Source organism: Papio anubis, chromosome 15, assembly GCF_008728515.1.
Source record: "Papio anubis isolate 15944 chromosome 15, Panubis1.0, whole genome shotgun sequence".
Classification (NCBI taxonomy): Eukaryota; Metazoa; Chordata; class Mammalia; order Primates; family Cercopithecidae; genus Papio; species Papio anubis.
In genome coordinates, this window is record NC_044990.1 from 80,097,145 (window position 1) to 80,110,912 (window position 13,768).

Genomic DNA, 13,768 nt, shown 5'->3' on the forward strand with positions numbered 1-13,768 from the left:
TAGAAACAACTAAAAACAGTCAAATATTTCAAATAATCTTCCTCCACTCATGTAAATAAAACACTAAGTATTGTGCCTTCTGAGGAAACGACTCTGATAGTCAATGAAGTACTCCATGTGGTCTTTGTTGGCAGATATATCACTATCCATTTGTTAAGCAGTAGAGTGCTGCACATTTTTATGCCTAGAAATGTGAAATAAAGTCTTTAAAATTAGGATAAAGAAATCTCTAAAATCAGAAAATTCCTCACCTTGATGAGATCATAAGGGAACCAGCATCCCTTGCAGACTGACCTGGGAGGAGCACCTTCCTGGGTCCTGAGAAACCACCGGGATGTCAGTCAGTTATTAAAACTGAGAAAATGTGTATATTTTGCTCAAGAGCATGCAAGTCAACCTGGACCCTCAGGAAAACAAGTCAAGACTAAATAGAATTATGCCATAGCTACTCAAGAAGTTAAAAATAAATGAAAACACAATTGTCACAATATAAATAATTCTGACTGCACTCTTACCTTGAGAAGTGTGTCAAGAAATGGCAAACATTTAATTTGGATTTGGGGGAGTTTTGCAGCTAAAATGCATATACCAGTTTCCCTGATATGAAATATCACGTAGTTGAGACACATGAACCTGAATCCTTTCATGATATCTGTGATGACCACAACTCCTTTTCCATAATCACTTTAATCACCTAGGCTGTTAACTCATTTTTAATCACTGTGTTTTTTTTTTTTTTTTTTTTTTTTTTGAGACGGAGTCTCGCTCTATCACCCAGGCTGGAGTGCAGTGGCCGGACTTCAGCTCACTGCAAGCTCCGCCTCCCAGGTTTACGCCATTCTCCTGCCTCAGCCTCCCGAGTAGCTGGGACTACAGGCGCCCGCCACCTCGCCCGGCTAGTTTTTTGTATTTTTTAGTAGAGACGGGGTTTCACCGTGTTAGCCAGGATGGTCTCGATCTCCTGACCTCGTGATCCGCCCGTCTCGGCCTCCCAAAGTGCTGGGATTACAGGCTTGAGCCACCGCGCCCGGCCCTAATCACTGTGTTTTGAAAGAAGCACTAATGATTGATTCTTGTCCCTTTTAAATGTGTTTTGAACTTACCAATTCTACAGTTTTGTTAAATATGTCAGAATACTTTTTTCAACTGCACAATCTTTCAACATGACTTTTGACTTAAAAAATTACTGATAGCCACCTTTTAGTAAAGGGAAGTCATGTTTGGAAAGAACCACCAACCCAAGGAAACAGAAGGAAAAGGAAGTCCTTTTTATTTGTTTCTTTTTCATTGTAAAGTCTTTCCTGTTGTCGTCGAGGCAGTTTTTCCATGTAAGGGTTTTTAGACTGTCATGGAAAGCTGTTTAAACTGAGAGAACTTACTTCTGTGTTGGATACCCTTCATCTTATTTATTTTCTTTTATTTTAAATATATCTTTAATAAAATTTTTTACTCAGTAAATAAAGATATTTTAAATAACCAAAGAGGAAGTGTTTTAATTAGGTAGGAGGAGAAATGGGTGGAGGGAAAAAGAGTTGAATCCAGAGTCTCATAAAAGATGAACTTTGGGAGTAATTTGAGCTATCCTAGATTATGACAGTCCTGAGGATACGGTCTCACGAGGCAAATGTACTGAGTGTGTGCACTTTTAGCACTTTAATTAGCCACCCAATATGCAGGTGTGCTCCTGCTCCGAGAAAATCATGTAAACGAAAATCCAAAATCATAAGCACAATACTTTAGTAGTTGTTTTCATTAGAAATGCAACCTAATTTAATACAATTCCCTATTCAATTCCTTTAAAGAAGAGACACTTTAAAAATATGATTCAATTCAGGGGGAAAAATCTATTTTTGAATACTTTTTTGGAAGACCATCTATAAGAATCAACCCCATCCTGCTCTCATTGACATTTCAACCAGACTGGGCCATGGGACATTTGCTCAAGGCTAATTGCAACTGTCTAGATCCATAATGAAGGCTTTCCTGGGTGACCTTTATGAATTACAGTAAGTAAAGCTCCCCTCTGAGAAACCAGCCATTCAATAAACTTTTACCTTTGGATGATGGGTTATTAGAAGCCTGTTGTCAGTGTGTCAACGAGATTGTATTTGAGATGGAAACCTTTAGTTATACAGTGATGGCGAGTAATAGCCTTTGTAATTTCAGGTTCTTGTCATTGTGGGAAGTGCATTTGTTCTGCTGAAGAATGGTATATTTCTGGGGAATTCTGTGACTGTGATGACAGAGACTGCGACAAATATGATGGTCTCATTTGTACAGGTGCAGTATTAACCTTTTCTAATTGCTCTGTGCCACAGTTTGTTATAGAGCTAAGGGACACTCATCATGCAATGCTTTAGGTGGCCGGACCAACAGGGCCAACTGTGAATATGGCATATCTACCAAAGGCAAAGTGGGCATTTGGGAAAAAGCCCTCACATTATTCCTGGGCGTAGAAGAATATAAGAGAATGAAGCTAAATTTATGATTATTTGGAATATTTCCACAAAGTAACCTCCCCACCTCAAACTCACATGTATCTAGTTATATACTGAACACAGAAAAGAATTTTCTTGGCACTTTTTACTTTGAACATGGTATAGGGAATGGAATATTCTTTTAAACAGAATCTGAGTACCACTAGTTGATGTGTTGGTTGCTTTTAGGGAACTGGATGTGTGTATGGGGGAGAGGTATAAAGAGGGCTCAGCCGTGTCATAGCCACTGCTATCCTAATTTATTGAGTCCCTCATAATTGATTATAAATTCATTTGTTTTGCCAAGTTACAGAGGAAACAGAGACATGTATACTTGTCCTCCTCAGCTCTAGCTGAAGGTAAAAGATGACTCTGAGTGTCATTAAGTTAGACCCTTGCTTTCTGCCCATCCTTACTACATAAGACTCTCTTTGCTGATTACTTGGCCTGCCTCATGTTATGTCAAAGAGCTTTATGTTTTTCAGTATTTATTCATAAGTCAGACATAACTTGCTCTCTAAGGGAAACAAAATTTGTCACCTAAAAGCCTAGTTGGAGTGATACACGATGGTTACTATCTGGTCGGTAAAGGGTGGCACCAAATAAATGCCACTAATTGTTTGAAAGATTAGATGTCTCACAGCTGCTTAATAAAATGTAGTAATAACATCATTGCACAGTAAGAAAATCTACCAAGGATTAATGAAATGATTTCATTGTGGACACTTGTGATTTATAATAGCATGTTTAAATTTGGCACGTTTTGATCATGATCATGATACCCGTGTGTATTTTATTGCAGGGAATGGAATCTGTAGCTGTGGAAACTGTGAATGCTGGGATGGATGGAATGGAAATGCATGTGAAATCTGGCTTGGCTCAGAATATCCTTAACAATTACACGAGAGAGGTCTGGATTCTTGTTTTTTCTAGGCCATTAGAACATTTAAATGCAAAGGAAATCCTGTATAATCACCACTAGGACAGGTTAAAAAGACCATTGTATATTTTTCTATTTCTGAATTACGAAGGAAATCTGAGTACCTATTAGAAACGAGTTATGCAAATTCAGATGCAAATAACACTAGAAAAAAATGTTTCTTCCATAATTAACATAAGTGGTTCCTAACGAGAGCAATTTTTCCACCCAAAAGACATTTGGCAACATCTACAGACAACTTTGATTGTCACACTGGGTGGGTGGGGAAGTACGTCGTAGGCATTTGGTGGGTAGAGGCCAGGGATGCTGCTCAGCATCCTGCAGTGCACAGGACAGCCCCCAAACAAGGAGTTAGCCAGCCCCATGTGTCAGTGGCGCCCACATTGAGAAACATTGAATTATATGGCTATTAGAAATCCACATTCTTACACAAGAAAGACCATATTAGAATCTAAGGAAAACATGCATATTCACATTAATCAATCGATCAGATTTTTCCAGAATTCCATATCAGTCAACATTTTAATATGGGGACAATGAAGACAAACACACAGGAAGTAGAATATCAGATTGGGGCTGGATCAAGGGCAAAAACTGGTCATTAAGTCATTTGACATTAAATCATTTAGCCACTAAGTCATTTGTCTACTCTTACTTTAAACTCATCAAAGAAGATTCTCTTAAAAAAATTATGAAAAATGTACAATTTAACATTTTAAATAAATAGTGACAGAAGTTGTTTATACTCTGTGTCAGTATATATTTACCTGCTGATAATTTATTTAAAAATGAATTGTTATTTAGGGAGATCTATTTTAGATTTCTAGAAATAAGATAACACATTTTAAAAACTGGGCAGGGGTTATATGTACAAGAAATCTGACTTTTTAAATTTATTCCATGGTAATGTGGCCTTTTAAAAAGACAATATTGAGTTACATATATAATGGGCCTGAAGTATGCATCCATTTCCCTTAAAATACTTTCTTTTTTCTAAGGATAACTTACTGGAAACCTGAGGTCATGCAAAGAATTCAAGAAGAGAAATACTGTGATAAAATGGCACCAATCTCAGAAGCTCACAAAGGACCAAAAAAAAAAAAAAAAAAATCTAGAAATGGCTTAAATAGAAATTACAAATATTCACTCAGTGATAGGAACAAAATGTTTATTTTCTTTATGGTGAAACTTTGCTTTGTATGAAATTCACATTGAATTATGAAAGTGTACAATAATTGGGACTTCCCTTACATATTTACAGGTAAATCTACTTATACACATTAGTTTAGGCAACCTGTAATTATTTAGAGCTAAAAAAACCACTTTTTTTCTAAAGGTGAATTATTTTGTAAAATCCTAGAATAATGTAGCAAAATCATTTCCGTATTACTTTAAAATGAAAATTTTTACTTGGAAATTTTATTTTAATGATGTAAATATTCTAGAGTCATGGCTTAAACTTTATAAGTCAAATTTCCAAAAATAAGGAAAATATGCATCCACTGAGTTACTTAAAAATTTAATATTGAAAATTATTTTAAGAGAACATTTAACTGATGCTGAGTTTTATAGTCCTAACAACGTTCTCATAATGTAATAGATTTATAAAATTGTTATCTCTATCCTGAGATTAAGGAGTGCAACCATATTGTAGTTCTATTATTATGTAAATTGATATATCTTTTTTGTAAAATGAGGGAAATATAAGTAGTCAATAAATAATGTAGGTTATATTCTTTCCTCTTCACTACCTAAACATTTTAAGCTGCAAACAACCTATTATTATTGTTTTGTAGCAATTTTGATGACGTATTTGCTGATGCACAGACATTAGAATTCATTATATTATCTAGCTATCGTAATACAAATGACCTTTGGATTTCTCTACCACAGCGGTTATCCTCCCATCAAGGACCAGAAAGTTAAACTTTATGGACCACATACATCCCTGTCTCATATTCTTCTTTGTTGGTTTCTGTTTAATACTTTAAAGCTGTAAAAAAATAAAAATTCCTTCTGAGCTCCCAGGCCGTACAAAAACAAATTAAGGGTGGATTTGGCTAGCAGCTGGGCAGTACTTTGTCAGCCTCAGCGCCACTGAAACTGTCCTTGATTCTCTACGGCTCATCAGAAAACCTCAGGTGTGTCTTATTTTTCTTATAATCCTCTGTATGTTATTATCCTTTTTATTAACAACAACAACTACAACAAAAGTGCTGCTCTTTTTCATAGTCTCATGTAAGAGTGTCAAAAATGTCCTCAGCATTTGTTTTTTCAGAAAAAGAATTTAGATATTGGAGAAATTATCATACCATAAAGTTCAAAATGTGACTCATCTAAAATTTAGGACAAAGATGAAAATAGGCCGGGCATGGTGGCTCATGCCTGTAATCCCAGCACTTTGGGAGGCCAAGGCAGGTGTGTCATGAGGTCAGGAGTTCAAGACCAGCCTGGCCAAGATGGTGAAACTCCATCTCTACTAAAAGTTCAAAGATGAAAATATAGTCAGCTCTGTTCTAGTGTTCATTTAGTTGGAAACCATAGTACTGGAACTGTATTATAGCATAAGTTTCATGGTACCTAAACTCTAAGGAATGTTTTTTCTTTGAAAATAGAAATATTTTTACTTATTTCTATCCCCTATGTTTCTTTGTGTGTATGTGTGTGTTTGTGTGTGTATGTGTGGTTTTGATGCCAGCAATGCAAACACCAATATATCTGTTAAGAAGTGATTGAATTTAGATTGGAAAAAATAAAATAGTTACATGTAAAGACATACACTCTTTCCTTTTTAAATATGATTTTGTACTTTTTCAACTCTACGATAGAAACTCCCTCCTAAAAACAAGCAGGGCAAGAACAAACTTGTAATGGGTGAGAGAAAAGAAGCAAATCTCATTGGCTTTTTCCTGTTTTTAGGAAGCTGCTGTGGGATTAATGTCAATTGGAAGAGATGCAACAAGTTTAGAGAAGGTGTTGGCACTAACCCTGCTTGTTTGGCAAATCGTCACTGAGGTATTCTACCCAATTCCTTTTTCAAAAAAGTCAACTAAAGTGCTAAGTCATGAGAGGAGAGCCATTATACCCATTGTCTTTCTGGGCTCGAGTTTATCTGGATTCCAACAGCACTTTGGAAGTACTGCCCTCCAGTACTTCAAATGCAAATACAATCTCTGCCAGTAGATATTGGAATTAGACTTAGTGAAAACCAAGAAAAAAAAAAAAAACTAAAATATAACTCAGGCTTAGTTTGCAGACTCAGCTGTCAACACTTTGAAACCCTACTCCGTATTCGAGAGAGTGAAAGGCCCTATGTGTCACATTGTAGGCTAAGAAACCTAAGCTATGACTACTATTTCCCTCAAAGTAAGACAATGTACATCCTGGATTTTGATATGCCTGCATTTTGGAAAAAAAATATTGAGGATTTAGCCCAATCGCTTTCCCTCGATATAGCCTTGTTCTGAACTAAAGTGGAAAAAAAAATTTCAATTATTTTTTCATCTTCGTCTCAACTGAATGTTAGTCAATGTGGTCTCTTCTTGATTATGTATCAAATGTTAATGATCTATATAATATTAGGGGGATAATTTTAAATGAAGTGATACATGTCTAACTTAAAGAATAAGAAATTTTTGGTTTTTGCTTTTAAAGACAACCAAATCTGATATTGTTCATCCTGATAAAAATAACTTTTAGTGCTTAAAGCATTAAGCAAGTGGCTAGGTATGATAAAGAATCTCCGCTTGCTCCCCAAGAGGCAAACTATTAGAAGAACTGGAGCAGGAGTCCTTTGGACCCATTGTGTATCTATCTCTTTAAGCCACTCCTACCCAAAAACATTCAGGACAAGCAAACATTTAGAGCAGGAATCTCCAAATTCTTCAGGATTTGTAATGAAATAATGCTCAGTTCCATTTTGCTCTTTACATAGGGTGGAGAATTTGCATGTCTTCTCTAATTTTTCCAAGTAAAGTGGTAGCAAAATGTTTTAAAAAGCAATCTTATATTAGAAAACAAAAATGTTGTCACTTGAAATATCAAAACAATTGACATTTCTGAGCATTGTTGACGGACTGGCAAAGCAATCAGCGACTATAACAAATCAGTAGAAATAACCCTCCCACACCAGATATGCATGCAGAAGGAATGGAGTATTATAGAGACTTGATACAATGGACATATGCACATGGAGGTACAAAACACACGTTCTTTAAATACAAATGAATTCCATCAGATTTACTATACGGAACATCAGTAGTGACAGATTGCACTTACTTAATAACAGCAAACTTAATTTCTGAGGGGAAAAAATGGTGAAGTCTTATCCCAAACAAATAGCAAGAGAGGTATCATCAAAGAGCTAAAATTTTCTTTGGCATGGTAAAGGGGGAAATTGAGTTTACCAACTTATTTACATGACATTTCTCTATATTGGTGGGTAATGCAATGCCATTTTGTTACATAAAGTTGTTTGATGTTTTTGAATATGCCTTCATATAAATATTTTATTCAATATGTTGTATTTGTGAATACAACAAATGATATTAAACACAGAAACTGTACAATGCAGACAAACTCTTTGTATGCAAATTAGCAATACATACCAACAGTTCTTGATACACAGGTACCTACTACATGCAGCTCATCAGTGCTGTCCTCTTCCCATGCAACAGCTGAGACCAGACACAAAGTAAATGACCTAACTCAATTACAAATAACAAGGACCCCTCTGCAATATGTCTAAACATATATTAGAAGAAAGTATTTGACATCCTTCATAGGGATAAATGCCCTTATAGACACCCCATATATAAAACACAACAGAGATACACATTTACATAAATCTCAGTCATTTACAAAAATAAATCTTATCTTAATTTAAACCAATAAACAGACTTGCAGGGGACAAAGAAACCAGCAAGTAGGGCTGATTATCAGTCACAAAAACAGCTGGGGCTGTTTGCTCTGTGTGTGTGTGTGTGTGTATGTGTGTGTGATGTGTTGCTGTAAGTAGTGTCTATAAGCCCATTTGATTTGATTACAAGTTTATTACTCATAGTTGGCCACATATGGGATATATGTTTTCTGAAAATAATTGGTTAATGGAAGTTATTTTAACTGATCCTGTTAAAAAACAATAGGCTTCAAAATGACATAACACCAAATCAAAAATGACCAAAGGAATCATTTTGTTATATTTGTAATTTAGCATCATTGACAATAAATCTACTCAAACATTCTGCTAACTTTTTATTTATTCAAGTAGAATCCAATATGAAAATGAAATAAGCATAAACAGTTAAATTTATACTAAACCTTTAATCAGCTAAGCAGGCCAGAATTTTTTAATGCTGGGCAAGGGCTGTCATGAAGATTTATGAAAGCAGTGACAAAATAATTTCCCAATAAATACAGTGCAGATGGGGAAAATGATGACTGGGTCATCCTCCCACATAGAAAGAATAACAAGAGGCCAGTACATTGATCCCACATATAATTTTCAATAAATGAGGTTCAGTTTGGTCTCAATGAACTCTTCTGAGAAGAAAACATTGAATTTTATTAGGTGTACACAGAGTTAACAAATATATTCCCAAACAGTTTAGTATGAACCCCTTTAGATCCAGTATTGAACATTTTGCATGGAATCTTCACTGTGTAGTCAACTGTTCCTGGCCTTTCTTGGTAGTTGTCTTCCCTAAGCTCAGAGTTCAAACAGTATTAAATTAAAAAGGAAATTAAGAATGCAAAATAAAACAAAAGGAAATAAATGGAATGGACCAAAATCCTGATGGATGGATGTGTGGGTTTGCCTTTATTTTCATCTAGGATAATTCAACAGACTGTATTCTGAGATCATGGCAAGGCACCTCTAACCCAGCCACTGGGCAACAGGAGTCCCAAATGCTGAGTTAGAGGCATGTACTGGTGAAATACACAGTACCGGACTCAGCATGCTGAGCTAAAAAAAATATTTTTCCTAATATGTCCAGTTTAAAAACTTGTCATTAAACACCAAAAATATTAAAGTCTAATTTATAACTAACGTTTGCATTGCTGCTGCAGGAAAGAACACAACAGCCGTCTTGCCCATGCTCTGCTGAGTATGAGGGGAACGCAGCCAGAAACGGGGATGGCGTTAAGTTGGGTTCATTAAAAACAGGACGGAGTATATCTGAAATGGATTTAGGTAGCGCAATTCTTGTAGGTTGTAATTATTGGTTTTCCTTTTTTTTTGTTTTTTTTCCAAATAATGAGAATTAATAGATGAAAAATGAACCTTAATCAGGCCTACAAGGCCTACAGAAATCTTTGGACCCACTTTCTCAAAAACCAGTGGGTCTTGCTCGCTGGGCAAGGCAAATGTTACCATTACCAGTAAGCTTGTGATATGTATAAAACACACACACACAAAGAAACTAGAGGGGGATGTCAAACACATATCATAGAGAGCTTCCCTGGATTGTGTTTGAGCCATTTTCCCACCCAGGCAATGCCGACCTTGGGAGCACAGTATCTGCTACTGAACAGAGCGTATATGTGTGTTTAATCCATAGTGTGAGCCAGAGACAACAATCTTAATCTTTATAGATGCAATTTGTAATAATAGGTTTAGAAGGCTTCCTGATTCCCTGATTGCTCTCCGACCTAAGCCAACGGCAACATTTAAGATTTAGAGGAACAAAATCCCTGCAAAAGGTCACAGACAGTGGAGCGAGCAGCCCTGTAAAAATGGGAAGAAGAGAAATCCATAATAGCACAGGTTTACAGCGTCTAACTAGAAATTACTCAATATTATTTGTGTGCTACAAAATTGAACTTAAACACATAGATTTCGCTGAAACAGGACTCAAAAAGGATTATGGGTAGCTGTCAGCAGGCAAGGTATCGAGTGTACTTGTGAAGTATGTCATTCACATGAAGTGTCACAGTCACAGAAAAGATATTAAAAAGGCATTCCATATCTGGTAGGGCATTCCATGGTCTGAGTTTAGCTGGTTATCCAGGTGTCTTCTTGTTGTGGGGGGTGCAACAGGTTGAGATTTATCCACTTGCAACAGAGAAGTTCGGAGACAGCAAAGAGTAAGCATTAGCTTACTTCCTGCTGCTCTTCAGCCACGGAGCAGGAATGTCTGGTGAGGATAAATCACTCAACTGTGCTCAGGACGAATAAGTCACAACACCTGTGAGGATCTGGCTATGTTGTCTTACTCTTGTTGACTGGTTTGCCTCCATTCATTATTGCAGACGCACTTGTGCTTTTACTTGGCGTCACCCCAGGCTTCGGGACCGTTTCCCCAACATCATGCAAAGATGGTTCTCGGTACATGGCAACTAGTGATGGGAAGAAAGGAGGAGGAAAAGCAAACATTGCTTGGTTAGGTGTGAGAATGGTCCATCCATACATGCACAGACCACTGCAGTTTGCCCATCTCTGTTTTCCCTGAAGTAAAGCAATTCCATTGAGAAGGAATTACTGTGTTAAAGCAATCATTTCCAGCCCGCAGAGGACATTACTCCCTTCACATTCTCTGGTCTGTGTACCTAAAACGTACATGAGTGTGCATGGATTTCTGTCTAGGACAGAAGGTTTAAATGGGAGCTATGGCCTCTTTGTGGGTCCATGATGTAAAACACATACACACACACACTCTATAGGAAAATGACAGGCATTTAACTTAATTCTCAAAAAAGAAAACTCAGACTTCCCTTCCACTGCACACTAATGTCAACACCTGAATTTCTCATTCACTTCAATCAATCTTTGCGAGCTGCGGTATTTACATCCTAGAACATTAAATTACTTTCTCTCATGTGGTTCAAAAGCAACATAGTCATACTAGTGTCAACTTCAAAGCTACACAAAATAACAAATAACTCTCTTCCCATAAGCCAGAGCCTTCAGGAGATTATCATTTCAATGTTCATTTCCTACAGTCATGGAAAGAGACCCTTGAGCAGCTGAAGGCAACACCTCATTTTCTGCTACATTATTAAAAATCTAATAATTGACATGATATAGGGGCAGAAACAGAATGTCAAGACAGCAACTGAAACTACCTGAATAAAATCTGAGGAATTATCTAAATAGTATCTGGTGACATAATCACAGTAGTTCATGTGGCTTTTTAGAAAATGATTTTTGAAAGTCCCAGGAAAGGACATATAAGAATGACTAATGCTTGGGGAAAACTAGGGATTAAAGTCATCTGCCATCAGGAATACAAGTGCATTCGAACTGCCCAAACTGCTTTTCAGGTTTTGGAAAGTTTAAGGTATTTTACAAAGAGCTCTTAGGTTTAGTTAAGATGAACTACCATATGCATTCTCTATGTTCAAGGGGGTAGAATGTGGCCATTAGTATCAATGCGGCACGTGAGTTTTCATCAGCACACATACTTGAAACTGCAAATATACACAAGGCTTCTATTAAATAACTTGCTAAGGTAGCAAAAGGAACTAATGCGTATTCTGAAAGCACATTCCAATCCCTCACTCCTACTATTAATTAAATTAGGAGAAAAAGCATGAAGCATTGGCCTTGATTTTCTATGTAGTGAAGTTGTATCAAAGATATGAACGCCCTGGAGTACCAATAATCAACCAGATACTTAATTTGTCCTAACATTTCCAATAACATAATTTATATTCGGTATGGGTTTTGAAAGTTTGAAATTAATTTTCCTCTATCAAGTAAACAACGTGATAACCTCTGTCATTATAGTACCTACCCCCTTAACTCTTTTTAGAGTACTTCTGCTAATTTTTTGAAATGAAAACTATTGTTTCTCTCTTTCTCATATATATACATATATATGTATATATATACACACAAAACACTCATATACACATAACAATTAAACACATGAGTGAAATACCAAATACCATTCTATACTACATCATTATTGTCTCAGATATTTTCTATGGGATATGCAAAATAACTGGTTCCCAAATTTTACCTCGGTTAAATGACATAACAGCCCTTTTGGGGTTTGTTACATTTATGCAGCTAAAAGGTAAGGTTCTAAAAATCTAGTCAATTCTTAACTGTTAACAAAACATAAAATGAGTGAAAAGAGATAAAGCAAGGTGGCAAATAAACCGTGGTCTTAGAGCATCTGTGGCCTTATTTTTACATTTTTTATTTGCATTTAAATATTGGTGAGTCCAATGTTATCAAAATTTATTTAAAACAATGAAAGTGTATCATTGATGTGTTTTTTGGGAGGTACAGGGAAATCCTCTAACTTCTTTCTATTCTAATCATCCTTATGATCCACTATATACTGAGAATAATTCACTCATATTACAGACTCTGGAATAATTTGTCTTTTCCTACATAGGCCCTGGTGGCTGTTTCGGTTTCAATAAATTGTTCTACAGAAAAATATAAGTAAGAGTGACAGTAAGTCAACATCATTGAAATTATAAAAGTAATATTAGCCAACAAGAGTGATTTTCTGAATTTAGGCAAACTGAAACTTAATTATACACTCACAGATGATGAAGAATTGACTGTTCAAATTTTTTAATTTTTTTATTTCAATATAGAGAATATGCATTATGAAAACAATATGCATTTTCTCTTGATGGCTAAGTCTTTCCTGTAGGAATAAAACACAAAAAGAAAAATGAGCTGTCTAAGCTAGCTTAAAATATTTATTGAGTTATTGTAGATCTGATCTTCTGCAAAGGAGTAAACAAAAGTACTTGAATAGAAAACACATGTGAATAGCCTAAAATCAAATATTTTTGTAATTCTCAAATGTTACATAGATAAAAGTAAATGACACTTTTGGCAGAATAATTAATGAGAGAGGTGCAGATGTTGTTGATTAATTAAAAAAACTTTGTAGCCTGCTCTTTGGGTATCTGATTGAAGTAAATGTGAAGTTTCTATTCATTTGGCATGGATGACCAGATATATCCCTTCCTGTACACAAATGAATGTGGATAAATTATTTTAGTAAAATAAGTAATGCTACAACTGTATACAGTGAAGAACTATGCAATTTGAAAGCAGATGTGTAACATCAGCGAGTTTTTTAAGAGTCAAGCTATTATCTTTTAATTTTCTGTAATTATAATAATTCACAAGTAAGTAATTACTTTCACCTAGATAATATCAAAATGGAAAACACTTTTGATTCCACACTCAAAACTTATTTTTTTCTAATATACATATTATCTTTTTCTAATATGCTTATCACAGGTTTGTATCATTACATATTTAAAATTGTTTTAAATTAATTAAATTATCTAAGAGTTAGAGTGGCTGTAGCAGTGAGAATTTGAGACACTGGAGGTGGCAGAGAAGAAATTTTTCCTGGTACACATACATATGCAA

The 13,768-nt window shown here is 35.6% G+C and overlaps 2 protein-coding genes across 8 annotated transcripts in view; one reads left to right on the forward strand and one right to left on the reverse strand.

Annotated features, from left to right (window-relative positions):
- ITGBL1 (integrin subunit beta like 1) overlaps positions 1 to 5,139 on the forward strand; it is a 251,149-nt gene extending 246,010 nt beyond the window's left edge. Inside the window, exons 10-12 of one of the 2 annotated variants that reach the window (XM_009192181.4) lie at positions 2,167 to 2,280; positions 3,280 to 3,387; positions 4,416 to 5,139. In XM_009192181.4, the coding sequence (XP_009190445.2) occupies positions 2,167 to 2,280; positions 3,280 to 3,371 (206 nt within the window). In that variant the 3' untranslated portion in view covers positions 3,372 to 3,387; positions 4,416 to 5,139. Of the gene's footprint in view, positions 1 to 2,166; positions 2,281 to 3,279; positions 4,161 to 4,415 lie in introns of those variants that run through there. The other variant, XM_003914046.4, reaches the window with a different exon arrangement.
- Positions 5,140 to 7,629: 2,490 nt separating this feature from the next.
- The window catches only part of FGF14 (fibroblast growth factor 14), a 665,893-nt gene continuing 659,754 nt past the window's right edge, over positions 7,630 to 13,768 (reverse strand). For all 6 annotated transcript variants that reach the window (XM_003914048.5, XM_017951401.3, XM_031655725.1 and 3 more), the window contains one exon: positions 7,630 to 10,755. In XM_003914048.5, the coding sequence (XP_003914097.2) occupies positions 10,619 to 10,755 (137 nt within the window). In that variant the 3' untranslated portion in view covers positions 7,630 to 10,618. The remainder of the gene's footprint in view (positions 10,756 to 13,768) is intronic.